The sequence below is a fragment of the Cervus elaphus genome, chromosome 26 (genome assembly GCF_910594005.1).
Source record: "Cervus elaphus chromosome 26, mCerEla1.1, whole genome shotgun sequence".
Classification (NCBI taxonomy): Eukaryota; Metazoa; Chordata; class Mammalia; order Artiodactyla; family Cervidae; genus Cervus; species Cervus elaphus.
Genome location: NC_057840.1, coordinates 41099287 through 41115385, shown reverse-complemented (window position 1 = coordinate 41115385; position 16099 = coordinate 41099287). Strand labels below are relative to the sequence as shown.

Genomic DNA, 16099 nt, shown 5'->3' with positions numbered 1-16099 from the left:
TACCCAGTAGATGTGCAAAATTGTGGCTGTTGTCCCATTAATTACTCCCTTCATTTCCGTCCAGTTAGTTCCTCTGTCTACCTCTGACATAAGAATACACGCGAGGTGTGACACCACCACCCAGCACACAGATGTGAACTGCATGACCGAGGCAGCACCACGCCCGTGGCCTGCACAGCCCATGTGACCCGAGGGCAGGGACTCTGCCTTGATCCAGGTGACCATAAGGCTTGGAGCGTGGCAGGCAGGTTAGAAGCCTCTCATCCAATCTCACACCTGGTCAGAAGACCACCCTGGGGTCCCTGCCAGGGGGCAGCCCAGCCACCACAGCAAAAGGAGAACGAGGGATGCTGGAGAGGTGACACAGGCCACCAGGAACTGGGTCTCCCTGGGAACACACACAGAAGACAGGGTTCACATCTGAGAAGTCTCCCCTGGCAGCAAGTCTGAGAACCAGGAGTCCATGCCAGGCAGGGCTCACAAACACCGCCCGTGACCAGACCGAAAGGGAAACAGAAGCCCGCTCACCTCACTATTGTGGCCCCGCAGGTTGAAGTTGATTCTCTGCGGAGTGTTTCTGTCCCGGCGGCAGTGGCTGGAGGTGAAGGTCACCCCGACGACGCCGCGCCCGTTGCCCGTGGCCAGCCAGCCCTCCTCGTAGTAGCGCCTGCGGCACACAGGCTTCTCCTTCTCGCTCTTGGGGACGCGGCCCTTCCAGGACAGGCAGAGGATGTTGGAGTCGCTGCACAGGACAGGCCCATGCTCCACCGCTGCATACATACTTTTTTGGAAGAACCGTATTACTTAAAGAGCAAGGCTGAATGCTGATAAATTTAAACCAACTGCTCTCACTGACTGGTATTATTTCTGTGGTTGGCTTTCACTGTTTTGTCCGACCCCGTTTAATTGAAACTGTCCTGGTTCTAATTAGAAGGTCAATATATTTTATAAAGCTCCACCAAATGCATAGTGAAAAAATTCCTCTATAAAAGATGATGGCAGTCTGCTAAGAAAAGATAATGCTTAAAAAGAAATGTGGGGTCCATTTTTATTTTCAAGTTCTTAGAGGAAGAGCCGGGTGACCCTTTGGAGAAAGAGCATCATGACAAGTGGTGATAAAGAAACTGAGTCTTCTTTTCACTTGGTTCTTCTTATTCAGCCTGAGATTCCAGTTTAGTGTAATGTGATTCCAGACACAAAGGGCTGCAAATACACAGATTTCAAGTAACTTAAGGCTTTAAGAATCCCTCGAGCTGGAGCGTCCCCTTCAAAAGTTCAGATACAGAGACAGAACACACAGGATCATCTTCCTTCTGAAGCCACCCTCGGGCTTGCTTTCTCAGCTAGACAAATTTCTGCTGCTAAAGCTGAAGAAGATTGCATAAAGGGAAAAAAAGGCACACAAACTGTGCAAAACAGACCGGAGTTTGTGCAGACAGCAGTCCAAATTTTAGGAGGAAAAAAAAACTCTTTCCTCACTGTTCAGAGCCAGAAACCTCCAACTTCAGAGTCCAACTGGGCTTCCCGGCATGTGGCTGTGTCCCCAGGGAGGACCCTGACACAGGCTGACACAACCCTGGGGGCCACAGAGGCAGGCAAGGAAGCCCCTGCCCCCAGCAGAGCCAGGAGGTTCCAGGGCTTTCCGGGAGCGTGGACCTCCAGCTAATCTAAACACACGTGCTGACAAAGGGAAGCCCAGCTGGGCTGCAGGAGGTCTCCGTCCTCCCTCCCCTAGTCACTCCTCCCCCTTTCTGCTCCTAAGGATGACGTGCTTTTCCATCTTGAAGGAAAAAACTAATCCCAGAATCAAGTCCATCAACTGGTCCTCCTCTTACATGCAAGCATGCCTGGACTCAACAGGGGAAAGAACCCCTTAAAATGGAAACACAGGCAAGAGTTGGGTTATTTTCTCACTGTCTCCCTGAAGAGTGACCTGAAGGGCACTCTCCTGACCACCTTCCGAGACTGTCTCCAAACGCCCTGGGTACAGTCCAAGGAAAGAGGCTTTACAAGGATGCGCCTTGATAATTATTTTGTGATTAGCAGTTTCAATTGCTACCTTAAGGAACTATCCTACAGATACAGGCAAGGAAAAGGGAAATAATAAATTAAAATTTCTGGACTTTTTTCAGTAACTGAAAAAAGGCAAAGGAATCAGTTCATTGTTCAAACCTGCCCCATCACACCCTGGCGGGCTTTTCTCCAGTCATAAGCGCACAGTGAGAGCCACTCTTCAGTCCTGAATGTTAACGTCTGTCCAAATCACCAGACCCACTGAAAAATAAAGTGCAAAAAGCACAGCACACTCCCACCTGCAAGGCTTGAAATCACACTCCCCCCTCAGTCACCTTCTCACTTAGTTCCTTTAAACTGGAGAGGTATTTTTGAGGCTTGATCTGCGCAAGTTTTTTTTTCTCTTCTTTTTGCAAACTTTCTTTACCCGTGAAGACCATATGGAAAACTGGCCATTAGTGATGTATTTTTCTCCCTGGGCTCCAGAGCCCAGTGGTGTCAAGTTGCTCCATCTGATTCTTAAATTAATTTTCATCAGTTGTAAAACTCTTCAAGAGCGCACAAGAATAAGCCTGTCTTCTTGTGTAAATGTGTATGTGTAGAAAGAAAGTTTTAAATATACATAGACACACACTCTTCAGATGGCACACAAAATGTCTGTTTTCCCAGTTGTTTCACGAACCATCAGATTAATCACAGCTTGAAGGCCCTGGAGTCTGACAAATCTGTAAGACAAAATGGGACACACAGAAAAAAGAATTAAAAATAATGAAGAATAAAGGTTTTAACACACTTCTATTGATAAACATATGAACATAATATAATAACATAATAATCGCTGTAACTGAAATCAGAGACCCCTCTGGACACATACATATACCAAATGGCACTACAGACTGGTAAGATTTCAACAGTAAAAGAGCGCTCCACGCCGACTCACAGGAAACACGGACTGTAAGGAGCTGGATGCCATGTGCCATTTACTAAGCTTGCCAGGAGCTGAAACGAGTGAGTGAAATGACACTGCACTGTCCCTTCTAAGACCGGGAGCCCTGAGTGTGCGCGCTTCCTGTCCAGAGGTCGCCATCCTGAGCTAAGCGACATCCTCAAAAAGGAGATGCAAGAGGCTCCAGCAAGTTATCGGAAGGGATGCTGGATGTTTCACTTTCAGTAAAAGCTATTCCCTGAAGACAGAAGGCAGCGAGAGCCTTTAAAACTCTCCATCCGTGACTGCTGGCAGGTCACAGAGCAAAGCTCAGCTGTCTTCTCAGCTTTTACGTCCTCTCCTAGCAATAAAGTTCCAGAGAATCTGTCTCCAGCAAACCCATTCCTTCCTGCTGCCTTTGGTCCAGGCCCACATCACATCCACAGAAACATTGGATGACTTGCTCCCTAACTTACCCCCCGTTCCACCTTCCAGAAAATCCTCAGAGCGATCTTTCTAAAACTCAAGGTTACTCAAAGAGCCTGGACTGTTCCCTCACCTCCCCCACACCAGGCCACCCCCCAGAGAGCTAGCGGAAATGGAGAGCCCAGCCCCATCCCACCCCCCTATCTGACACTCGACCTGGATATCTGCATCTTTAACAAGTTCCCAAGAGATGCTGACGCTGCTGGTCTGGAACCAGCTTTCAGAGCCACTGGTCTATGAGATCAAGTCCCAGCAGGACCCTTCATGATCTGACTGCACGTGTCCTCTGCCACAGCCCCCGCATCCAGCCTATGTTCAGCCCTCACCCTCAGGCCACTCCCTGGACTGCATCCCCCTCTCCTTCTTGTTGCCATGGCCTGTGCTCCTTTGCCAAGCCAGGCCCACATCTCCTCTAACACCTACTACACAGCACCTCTCCTGGGAACCTTCCCAGAGATCCCGTGCTAACCCGCCAACAGCTTTCATCTCGCTTCATCCTGACTCTCTTCCCTGTGCTCCCAGAGGCTGGGAACCTACCCTTCTCAGAACTTGTTCACTGACACAGAACTTAGCACAAACAAGTTACTCAACGGAAGTTTCCAAGAGGATGCAGGCCAAGGCAAGGCAGAAGCTACAAATAACTTCCTTGAGATACCCCAATTCAAATGAATCACAGTCCATATACTTCCTTTGTGTCTAAAATCAAAACAACTGAATTCTCTCAGGAAGTACTTGTACCTGAGGGGGAAAAAGTAAAAAAAAAAAAAAAAATGCTATCAAATTCAAATGAAGGCTATGTTCTTCCTCCAGAAATTCTAACACCACAGTACACCATTCCTTTAGTCCCTACCCATGGCCTGCAGACAAGCACCAGAGCGGGAAAGCAAAAGCAACTTCTCAAGACCCAGCAATATGTACACAGCATTTAAACATCTTTTCATAACCCATGATTACTAATGTTTAACCCACATTAAACATGACAATGTAAACTGCCCGTTCCCTCACATCCTCCCAGACAGGAGGTGGTCCATAACATCAAAATTATTTTCAAAATAATACTAAGACATTATAAATCTTCTTCACTGCATCACAATTTCTATCAGTGGTGCAAAAGCAACAGTGAGGGCAACCGCCAGGCCTGTGGCACACACCACAGCCCCGCGCCAGCCGGTACCAGGGCTCGTCAGGCCTTCTAACACGCCACCCACATCTAAGAAGGTTCCTAATGCAGTGGGAAAGATTACTATTATTCAGTCTCGCCCCTTGAGGACACAGTTGTTCAGTACTCTGCTTCAAACCGTGCGCTCTCACACAGCCCTTGTGCAGACTGCGGCACTGTGGGTAACTGAGGAGAGGCCTTGTGCTGCAGCTTCTTGTGCTAAAGCAAAACCACCTTCTTCATGAAACACCATGTTTACTGGAAAGAATGACTGACAAATCATGGTCATTCAGGCTTGGGTCTTTGGCTGACATTTTTCTTTAACATGAAGAAACTGAGCTGTCACTAATGGTATTTGTTGCCAACAATAAAAGTAGAGTTTTCAAGTTAAAATTAAAATTGTGGGAAAAACAGCATCTATCATTCTGTGCTTGATAGAATCCCAAGATTTAAAGATACTCTGCAAGCAAAAGAAGGTGGTATTGATAAAGGTAAACTTTTGATAGCAGACTTCATATTTCATAGTATGTCAGTATTTGGAATATTCACACAGCTTGAAGCAACATTTTTCAAATGACCAATGCATGTTGATAACAATTATGCTTGACAGAGTCATTCAGAGTGCAAGAAAGACAAATGGATTTTAGTATAATCAAGTACGAAAAAGTCACTAATACATTTAAAATTCCACATTGCTACTAACCTTTAAGAAACTACCACTTGTTGAGTTCTGTTATAGTAACAAAAATGTCCATGATTAGCTGAAAAGACTACTAAAATACTCTTCCCTTTTCCAACCACATATCTGTGTGAGGTCAGATTTTCTCTAGACTTTACAACAAAACAGCATACTGTAACAGACTGAATACAGAAGCAGATATGGGACTATAACTATCTTTTCAGTACGTTTAGACATTGAGGATATTCTACCAAAATGCAAAATAATGCTACTCTTCTCAGTAAACCTTTCAGTCAGAAACTACAGCTATTTTTTTGTAGAAAATAGATTATTTATAATTTTTAGGTTTGTTTTTAAATGAGCTAGTAAATCTTTTAATTTCTCAGTTTCAGTTTCTAATATGGTAAATCAGCAGCTCACACCCACATTGGAGGAGGAAATGGCAACCCACTGCAGTATTCCTGCCTGGAGAATCCCATGGACAGAGGAGCCTGGCGGGCTATGGTCCATGGGGCTGCAGAGTCGGACAGGACTGAAGCGACTAAACACCAACACACACGTACTCAGAGCTCTTTCTGGACTTCAATAATTTTTGAGAATACAAAGGAGCCCTAAAACCAAAAAGGGCTGACATCCCAACTCTCCAGAATGCAAGCCTTAAGTAACTATTGAAATCAAATATCAGTATGTAGTTTAAATTTCCACAGTAAAAGCACAGACAAAAGTGTTTCATTTTGTGTATGTTGCTATTGTTTTTAACCAAACTTTAAAAATTAAAAGTTCCATATATGCTCGACAAATAAGGCAGCTATTTTAAGGAAAAATGGCATGCAACTTTATTATTTCTCAAATGGATAATGGATACCAAAATCTAACAACAAAAAAAATACAATCATAGTCTCCTAATTACTGAAAGGCAGGTGCCTATCTTTTATTTTTTAATTCTTTGCTGCTCTTAACTTCATGTAGTTCTTTATTTTTGGCTTTGTTGCTGCTCAGGCTTTTCTCTAGTTGCAGCAAGCAGGGACTACTCTCCAAGGGCAGTGAGCCGGCTTCTCACTGTAGCAGCTTCTCTTGTTAAGGGGCACGGGCTCTAGGGCTGGAGGCTTCCGGAGTTGCAGCTCCCGGGCCCCAGAGCACAAACTCAGTAGCTGCGGCACACGGGCTTAGCTGCTCCGCAGCACGTGGGATCAAACCCGTGTCCCCTGTACTGGCAGGTGGGTTCTTTACCACTGAGCCACAGGGAAGCTCAGCTTTTCAGTTGCTGAGTTGTGTTTGACTCCTTGCAACCCCATGACCTGCAAGACCCAGGCTGGTGCCAATCTTAGTGCTAACCATTAATAGAAACAGGCGATGTGGGACTCTCCCCTTCTTTCTGTCTTATTTTCTCATGAGAAAATAAGGATATAACTGATCAGTTTCTGGGGAAGCTGATTGTCAAATCAGCACTAGTAAAAAGGGTTTGGCATAAGAAGGTTAAAAAGCAACTATTCAACTGAAAGCAGTGACTGGAAACAAGTATTTGCACACACGCACATCCACATTCAAAGCAGCACTATTCACAAAAGCCTGACGGTGGAAGGAACCCAAGTGTCCTCAAACAGATGAGTGGGTAAACAAGATGTGGAAACACATACAATATTACTCAGCCTTAAAAAGAAATTCTGTCTGACACATGCTACAACATGGATGAAACGTGAAGACATTATGCTAAGTGAAATAAGCCAGACACCTAAGGACAAATACATTTAACTATGATTCCACTTATATGAAGAATCTAGAGCAGTCAATTTCATAGAGACAGAGTAGAATGGCGGCTGCAAGGAGCTGGGAGAGGGGAGATTCGAGAGTTCTTATTTAATGGATACAGACTTTGGGATGAAGAAAAAATTCTGGACATGGCCAGCCGTAATGGTTGCATAAAAATGTGCATGTACTTCTATTAAGGTCGTTGTCGTTGAACCATACAAGTAAAAATGATAAAAATGATTGATTTGAAAAAAAAAAAATGATCGATTTGTTATATATTAATATATCTCACCTCAAATTTTAAAATCAGGTGAGAAAAACAACTATTCATACAAAGTTTTTCAATTATAAATCGCATAGTTTAGCATTATGATGTTTCTACCCTAAAACCATAATACAGGCCCATGAGCCACCCCTGGAAGCTTTCATTAGGAATAAACAATGCTAACCTTTGAATTCTGGCCCAAACACGCTTTTGTTAATTGCAAGTTATTTTCAGACTATTCCTATATTAAATCACTGAAAAATCTATTCCTGCCTTAGGAGATTACAATCTTAGAGCAAATAATACATGTGCCTGATTGAATTAACAATCTGACAACCATCTTCTAGGAGACAGTAAACTTGTAAGATGCTTCACACTCTAACTTTCCACACCATTCAGTTCTAATGGTAAACTAGGAGTCCCAGAATTTGGGAAAGTACAACTTAGGGATAGAATTGTACATCATTAAAAAAATTCTATACTAATTATAGGCACTCCTGGATTAACTGACCAACAAACCTTAACTGAACATCTATTACCCAGGAGGTCCCCCCATGCTGCACATGCTGCCCCACTTGCCGCCATTCAGAGATTCTAACTAGAATTTCTCACTATGGGTTATTTTGGTTTATCTGATTCCTACTTTACACCAACATGGATAAAATTTACTACGGGGGGAAAAATGCATTTTTCATTTATTTTTTAAATCATCCAAATTAATGTTAAAGATCAGAGATAAAATAAATTGGGGAAGATGTTTTTCATTTAGACAATTTTGATAGAAATGAATTCATTAAAAGCTATGAGGCTGTCACGACTCTGGAAAACTGCTGGTGTTAGCTAGTACTACTGAAGATGTGAATGCTCTGCAAGCAGCAATTCCTCTCCTGAATATGTGCGCCAGACAGAGCCTTCAAACTCTCCAGGGAATAAATACACAGCCATTTATAGCAGCAGTGGCATTTACATTAGCCAGACACTGAAACCAACCTAAATGGATCGTGTGTGGTATATTCAAACAACAGAATTCTATACAGCAATGTAAATAAACACTACACAGAAGAGGAGGGAATTTCACAGGCACAATGCTGGGCAAAAGGACCTTAAGAAAGAATACTTATAACATGAATTCATTTACATAAAGTCCAAAACAGCCAAACTAATTTATCTGTTAAGACTGCATATATAGATAGTACAAGTAAAATTTTTAAAGCAAGGAAAATATAAAGCAGTAGACTAGTTACCAGAAAAGGAAAGGGGGCTGGAAACTGTGATTAGGGAAGGGCACACATGGTGGTCCTGCTGGGGTGCAATATCCAGACAGACCAGGTCTTGATCTGGGTGGCAGTTTTGGGGTGTTCCCTCTGTCGTTGTTCTTTACGACCACTGTGTCTGAACATATTTTTCTACAGGGATGGTATATCTCACAATAAACAGATTTAACACCTGTGAACTGTATTAGGCATCAGTCCTCTGAGGCTTTTAGATAAAGGGGATGACAAGATGGTGGAGGAGCAAGGTGGGCGTGGAGTACTTCTCTCTCCACAGATGCATCAGGAATACACCTTCAGAGCGAAGGATCTCACAGAGCACCAGTTGAGAGCGGGCAGGAGTCCCTGAGCACCAGAAAGGCTCAGTAGGATGGGGATTTTAGACAATTCAAATCAATTATTAAGAGAGTTTTTTTTAGTTATAATGAGTATTCTCTCAATCTAGAATATCCCAATAAAGAATCAAAAAATGCTCTTCTAGTTCTCAAGCTAAGAAAGTGTCCACAAAGAAAATACCTACTAACAGTAACAAATGGAGATAAGAAATTTTCAGAATAAAGCTCTATTTCTTCCTAAAGGAAAAAATTTTAAGACAGGAGTTAAGCAGAAGATTGAAATGAGAAGCAAAAAGTAGATTTGGGGGAAAAAAACATACAGATGTTGCTAGATGAATGCCAAATAGAAAGAAAAAATAAACAAAGTAGAAACTTTTGAATAAAATATTCCAAGCAAGCTAAAGTTGAACCTTGTGATTATAGACTTGTTTGTGGGTTTGAGAGAAGAGCAGAGAAAAATGAGTTTTCCTGACTGCTGATATAAATTAAACACACCCCAATTTCTAGAAAAGAGCCCCTTGATAAAGGTGAAAAAGAGTAAAAAAGCTGGCTTAAAACTCAATATTCAAAACACAAAGATCATGTCATCTGGTCTCATCATTTCACAGTAAATAGATGAGGAAAAAATGGAAACAGTGACAAATTTTATTTCCTTGGGCTCCAAAATCACTGCAGACAGTGACTGCAGCCATAAAATTAAAAGACGCTGGAGAAGGAAATGGCAGCCCACTCCAGTACTATTGCCTGGAAAATCCCATGGACAGAGGAGCCTGGTAGGCTATAGTCCATGGTGTCACAAAGAGTCGGACACAACTGAGCGACTCCACTGTTGAGTGTCTATAGTATAAACGCTTGAATATATGAAGAAATGTCCTTTAAATAAAATTTTCTGTGGAATCCTCTGGGAAGCAAAAAGAGAAAGCTCCTCTTATAAACACAACTCTGTACTGTACGCAGACTTCTTTTTATTACTACAGCATTCATTGAACATATATCTACAGAATCATAGTGCCTTGTCTTCTGGGTCTCTGGACATTATTAAAATGTTTCGTTGGTTACAGAAAAAAAAAAAATAAAAGACGCTTCCTCCCAGGAAGAAAAGCTATGACAAACCTAGACAGCATATTAAAAAGCAGAGACATCACTTTGCCCACAGAGGTCTGTATAGACAAAGTTATGGTTTTTCCACTAGTCATGTATGGATGTGAGAGTTGGACTATAAAGAAAGCTGAGCATTGAAGAATTGATGCTTTTGACTTGGACTGCAAGAAGATCCAACCAGTCCATCCTAAAGGAAATCAGTCCTGAATATTCATTGGAAGGACTGATGCTGAAGCTGAAGCTCCAATCTTTGTCCACCTGATTCGAAGAACTGACTCCTTGGAAAAGACCCTGATGCTGGGAAAGATCAAAGGCAGGAGAAGAAGGCAACAGAGGATGAGATGTTGGATGGCATCATCGACTCAATGGATATGAGTTTGAACAAGCTCCGGGAGATAGTGAAGGACAGAGAAGCTTGTCCTGCTACAGTCCACGGGGTCACAAAGAGTCAAACAGGACTCAACAACAAATTTCTGCTCCCTGGATGGCGGCTCTGCTGCCTCGGCCGCCTGTGGTCTCTAGACCAGGCTCCAGGGAGGAGCCCTCCTCCACCCCAGGGCTCCCAGGCTGTCTCCTTTCCACAGACGGCAATAGAGGCTGAACGCCACATTTTTTTTTTTAACTACAATGACCTGCCTCTAATTACAGTCACTGCTTTCCCTGGGGAATTTCCCACAACCCACAAGTATCAAGGGAGCCCAAAGCAGTTCTAACTGGTTACTAATTAAGGTTCAATAGCTGTCCTGAGGCTAGTTCAAATTTGCCTTCCAACACTGCCTTTAAAGGTAAGGTAAACTCTCAGATGGACCTAAAGAATATTACACTTAGTGAAGTAAGTGAGAAAGAGAAAAACCAATACGGTATACATTATCACCTATATGTGGAATCTAAAAAATAAATGAAAAAAAATGAAAAAAATAAAAAATAAATGACTGTATATAACAAAACAGAAGCAGATTCACAGTATAGATAACAGACCATTTACCAGTGGGGAGAGGGAAGAGGGAGGAGCAAAACAGGGGTAGGGAGTTAAGTGGGACGAACTCCTGTGTGTAAAACAGACAAGCAATAAGGGTCACACACAGTACAGCACAGGGAAACACAGCCATTATATTACAACTTTATGTGGAACATAATCTATAAAAGTACTGAATCACTATGCGTACACCTGAAGCTAATATTACAAAACAACTACACTTCATTTCCTTAAAAAAATCAATGTCAAACAGTCTATGGGGCAGGAGAGGAGGGGGGAAGACAGGGATACCTCAGCAGTCACTGGTCTCTTGGCTGCTACCTACACCTACACACATGAAACACCTAGAGAACCACTGCAGAGATAATGCAGTTTAATAACGATTTAATATATTCTGCTGTTATTCTCTAGCTCTTAATTCTCAAAACATGCTAGTGAGATGATAACTAAAGACTTGAATGCACACTTGTGCCCAGGCTTATTTACAAGATGCAATCTTACTACAAATGTGTGAGTGTCAAACCATTTTCCTATTAACTGTCCACCTCAGAGACGCTTCCCACAGAAGAGCTGTCTTAGTCCAAACAGCACTAGCTCCTTTCAATGCTCGTAGGACACAGAAGCACTGCCCGACTCACAGGGCAAGGGTCTTCCCTGCTCGTGGTACAGCTATTTTTCTGTGTAATCCGTCATACCTACCAAACCACAAACACCTGATTCCAATTTCTCTCTGACCTGCAGTACCCACCAGTAGCGCATTTAGTGAAGTGTTCAATAAAGTGTTAGGTACAGTGCAGAGCCCCAGTCTTCTAAGAAAAAGGGAGGAATAAATGCTGACTGAATGCTCTTCATAAACCCAGTCATTAACACCAATCATTCAATCTGAGCCTTTTGCAAGCCTGAGTCACTGCAGCCCGGGTGAGTGAAAGAATTTGGGGAGAGGGCAGGGGTCCGAGGCTGTGTTCAGAGAACAGGGAAGAGAGGCATTTTCGGGGAAGGTTATTCCTATTTACTTTCTGCGCCTGATTTCTACAGCCAGTTCGGAGAACATGAATATCTAACTATCTGTACAGAGAAAGGAGGGCATGGAGACTGCAAGACAAACAGACTGATTACAAGCTAAAAAGAGCGCGGGAGTTAGATACTTCTGAGGATGAACCCACATCTGAAACTTAGATGCTAAAATACTGAGGCACCATTTACAGGGCTCACTGGTATCAAAAGTCTAGTGCCTTCACCAGCAAGGGAGGGCATCTTATCAAAGTGACAAGTGCTGGGAACCAACACAGGAGACCCTACCCATGACAAGGTCATGAGGGAGAAAACCTGACGGGCAAGGCGGATCAGGTTTTCAGGGATTCAGAAAAGCTGCCCCGGGCGCTCACCTTAAAGATGATATATGTCTTTCTGATGCTTGCTTCAATAGACTATTCCCTAATTTCTGTGACACAGGCAGAAGGCCTTCCCCGATCTCTTTCCAAATAAGAATCAATTTAGAACTTTAATCAATAAGTTTCCTGGGTGGTGGTATTTTATGAGATTATCCAGGGTGAAAGGAGTGTTTCAATTTAAACTCCTTTGCTGGCATTCTAGTTCGTTTAGCAAATGAGTCTATGCCCTTAGTACTAATATGCATGATTGCTTATAATACCCTAATCATAAAACAGCATAAGAACCTGATCATATAAAGGCCCTAATAGACATAGAGCCCTTCGGGCAGTGAGGAAGCCCTATTAAGAAAACATAAGAAAAATTATTCTAAAAGTGGTTATTGGGTTAATGTTTGCTTGCTGTGTTTTTGCTTTTAATGTGCTAAGGTTGTGTCACAGAAACCATTGTTTTTTTTTTTTCTTTATTATTATTATTATTTTTTTCCAGTGGGTTTGTCATACATTGATACGAATCAGCCATGGATCCACACGCATTCCCAATCCCGATCCCCCCTCCCACCTCCCCTCTCCACCCGATTCCTCTGGGTCTTCCCAGTGCACCAGGCCCGAGCACTTGTCTCATGCATCCCACCTGGGCTGGTGATCTGTTTCACCATAGATAGTATACATGCTGTTCTTTTGAAATATCCTACCCTCACCTTCTCCCACAGAGTTCAAAAGTCTGTTCTGTATTTCTGTGTCTCTTTTTCTGTTTTGCATATAGGGTTATCGTTATCACCTTTCTAAATTCCATATATATGTGTTAGTATGCTGTAATGTTCTTTATCTTTCTGGCTTACTTCACTCTGTATAATGGGCTCCAGCTTCATCCATCTCATTAGGACTGGTTCAAATGAATTCTTTTTAATGGCTGAGTAATATTCCATGGTGTATATGTACCACAGCTTCCTTATCCATTCATCTGCTGATGGGCATCTAGGTTGCTTCCATGTCCTGGCTATTATAAACAGTGCTGCGATGAACATTGGGGTGCACGTGTCTCTTTCAGATCTGGTTTCCTCAGTGTGTATGCCCAGAAGTGGGATTGCTGGGTCATATGGCAGTTCTATTTCCAGTTTTTTAAGAAATCTCCACACTGTTTTCCATAGTGGCTGTACTAGTTTGCATTCCCACCAACAGTGTAAGAGGGTTCCCTTTTCTCCACACCCTCTCCAGCATTTATTGCTTGTAGACTTTTGGATAGCAGCCATCCTGACTGGCGTGTAATGGTACCTCATTGTGGTTTTGATTTGCATTTCTCTAATAATGAGTGATGTTGAGCATCTTTTCATGTGTTTGTTAGCCATCTGTATGTCTTCTTTGGAGAAATGTCTGTTTAGTTCTTTGGCCCATTTTTTGATTGGGTCATTTATTTTTCTGGAATTGAGCTGCAGGAGTTGCTTGTATATTTTTGAGATTAATCCTTTGTCTGTTGCTTCACTTGCTATTATTTTCTCCCAATCTGAGGGCTGTCTTTTCACCCTACTTATAGTTTCCTTTGTAGTGCAAAAGCTTTTAAGTTTCATTAGGTCCCATTTGTTTATTTTTGCTTTTATTTCCAATATTCTGGGAGGTGGGTCATAGAGGATCTTGCTGTGATTTATGTCGGAGAGTGTTTTGCCTATGTTCTCCTCTAGGAGTTTTATAGTTTCTGGTCTTACATTTAGATCTTTAATCCATTTTGAGTTTATTTTTGTGTATGGTGTTAGAAAGTGTTCTAGTTTCATTCTTTTACAAGTGGTTGACCAGTTTTCCCAGCACCACTTGTTAAAGAGGTTGTCTTTTTTCCATTGTATATCCTTGCCTCCTTTGTCAAAGATAAGGTGTCCATAGGTTCGTGGATTTATCTCTGGGCTTTCTATTCTGTTCCATTGATCTATATTTCTGTCTTTGTGCCAGTACCATACTGTCTTGATGACTGTGGCTTTGTAGTAGAGTCTGAAGTCAGGCAGGTTGATTCCTCCAGTTCCTTTCTTCTTTCTCAAGATTACTTTGGTTATTCGAGGTTTTTTGTATTTCCATACAAATTGTGAAATTCTTTGGTCTAGTTCTGTGAAAAATACCGTTGGTAGCTTGATAGGGATTGCATTGAATCTATAGACTGCTTTGGGTAGAATAGCCATTTTGACAATATTGATTCTTCCAATCCACGAACACGGTATGTTTCTCCATCTGTTTGTGTCCTCTTTGATTTCTTTCATCAGTGTTTTATAGTTTTCTATGTATAGGTCTTTTGAGAAACCATTGTTAATATAGTTATAGATCTAGAAAAATAAGAGCTTAGCCTTAGTGTGGTACCAATGAGATGGTTGTTAATTGTCAGCCAGGAGTGCTAGGCAGAGGCTGCCTCACCAAAGTTGCAGAGTCAGTGTGGGGTAAACTTCTTAGATAAACGCAACTGACAATTTCTGCAGAAGGATTAATTTTTATGTTAACAAGGTTATACTTCTACTCTGTACTGTTGCCCTATGAGACTGCTACCTTTCAGTTAAGGTCACCATAGAAACAGAAAATAGGTTTACATTCACCTGACTTGCATAAAATGTTAATAGGCCCCAAGGCCAGAAGATAATGTACAAGACCCTCATAAACAAAGAAGTATGCAGAAAACACCCTGGTTTCATGAAGAACAAGCTGATGTAATGTTCAACTATCTTCCCCTTAGAAATGTACTAACTTAGGGTATAAAAGCTATGGTAAAAAATAAAGCATTGCCAGACTCTGCACCCCCCGTCTGGTCACTCCCTCTCTCGCTCTCTCTTTCTCTCTTTCTCCCTAGCAGACTTGGCCCTATCAAGGCTAGTCTCACATGTCTTCTCTCTCTCTCTCTCTCTCTCTCTCTCTCTCTCTCTCTCTCTCTCTCTCTCTCTCTCTCTCGCCGACGCCGTTCATCCTGAGGGTACCCCCTGGATCCTGCCAAGGCTGGACCCCGGCAGACAAAGACCAAGAAACGATCATTCCTAGTGTCATGTGGGTGCAGAGAAATGAGAGGCCAATTTGGTGACATAATTCAAAAGACTTAAAATGCAACAAACCATTTGATTCTGCAATTCTACTTCTGGAAATTTATCAAACGAAAATAATCTTCTACAAAGATATAGCTATAAGGGTTTCCACCACAGCATTTTTATAAGAGAAAAATCTGAAATAAATTATATGTCCAAAATTGGATATTAGTTCAATAAATGTTGGTAGAGACATAAAGCAGAAAAATATGCACCCACCAGCAACTATATTATAGATGACTAGGGAGTGACATGGTAACATGCTCTCAACAGAAGTAAAAAGTGAAATTACAGGTTACAGCTCTGTAGGGCCTGCCCACTACTATATAACTAGACCTTGAGTAAACAGCAACAAACAAAATTTGTGCTGGACTTGCAGGAAAGCATGAGAAATCTCTGAGGAAGGCACGTGTGGATGCACGCACGCACACGCACATATACACAAATACAGGAGAAAGCTGTAGTTATCCAGCAAATACAGACATAAAATACATATTTGTCCAGAATTGTCTGGACTAATGCTGATATAAACAGTGGAATCAGAATCAGGTGCCTAACTGTCCCAGTTTCCCAGGAACTGTGTCACTTTCAGCATTGAAGATCCCACATCGCAGGAAACCCCTCAGTCCTGGGCAAACCAGGCAGCTGGTCACACTCTGAGGTTCTTGAACTCTGGTCCAGCCTCAAAGTGGAGAGACTCAACCT

The 16099-nt window shown here is 42.4% G+C and overlaps 1 protein-coding gene across 2 annotated transcripts in view; it reads right to left on the bottom strand.

The window, feature by feature from the left end:
* The window catches only part of TULP4 (TUB like protein 4), a 194625-nt gene that overhangs the window by 138825 nt on the left and 39701 nt on the right, over positions 1-16099 (bottom strand). For both annotated transcript variants that reach the window (XM_043888168.1, XM_043888169.1), the window contains exon 2: positions 529-2738. In XM_043888168.1, the coding sequence (XP_043744103.1) occupies positions 529-780 (252 nt within the window). In that variant the 5' untranslated portion in view covers positions 781-2738. The remainder of the gene's footprint in view (positions 1-528; positions 2739-16099) is intronic.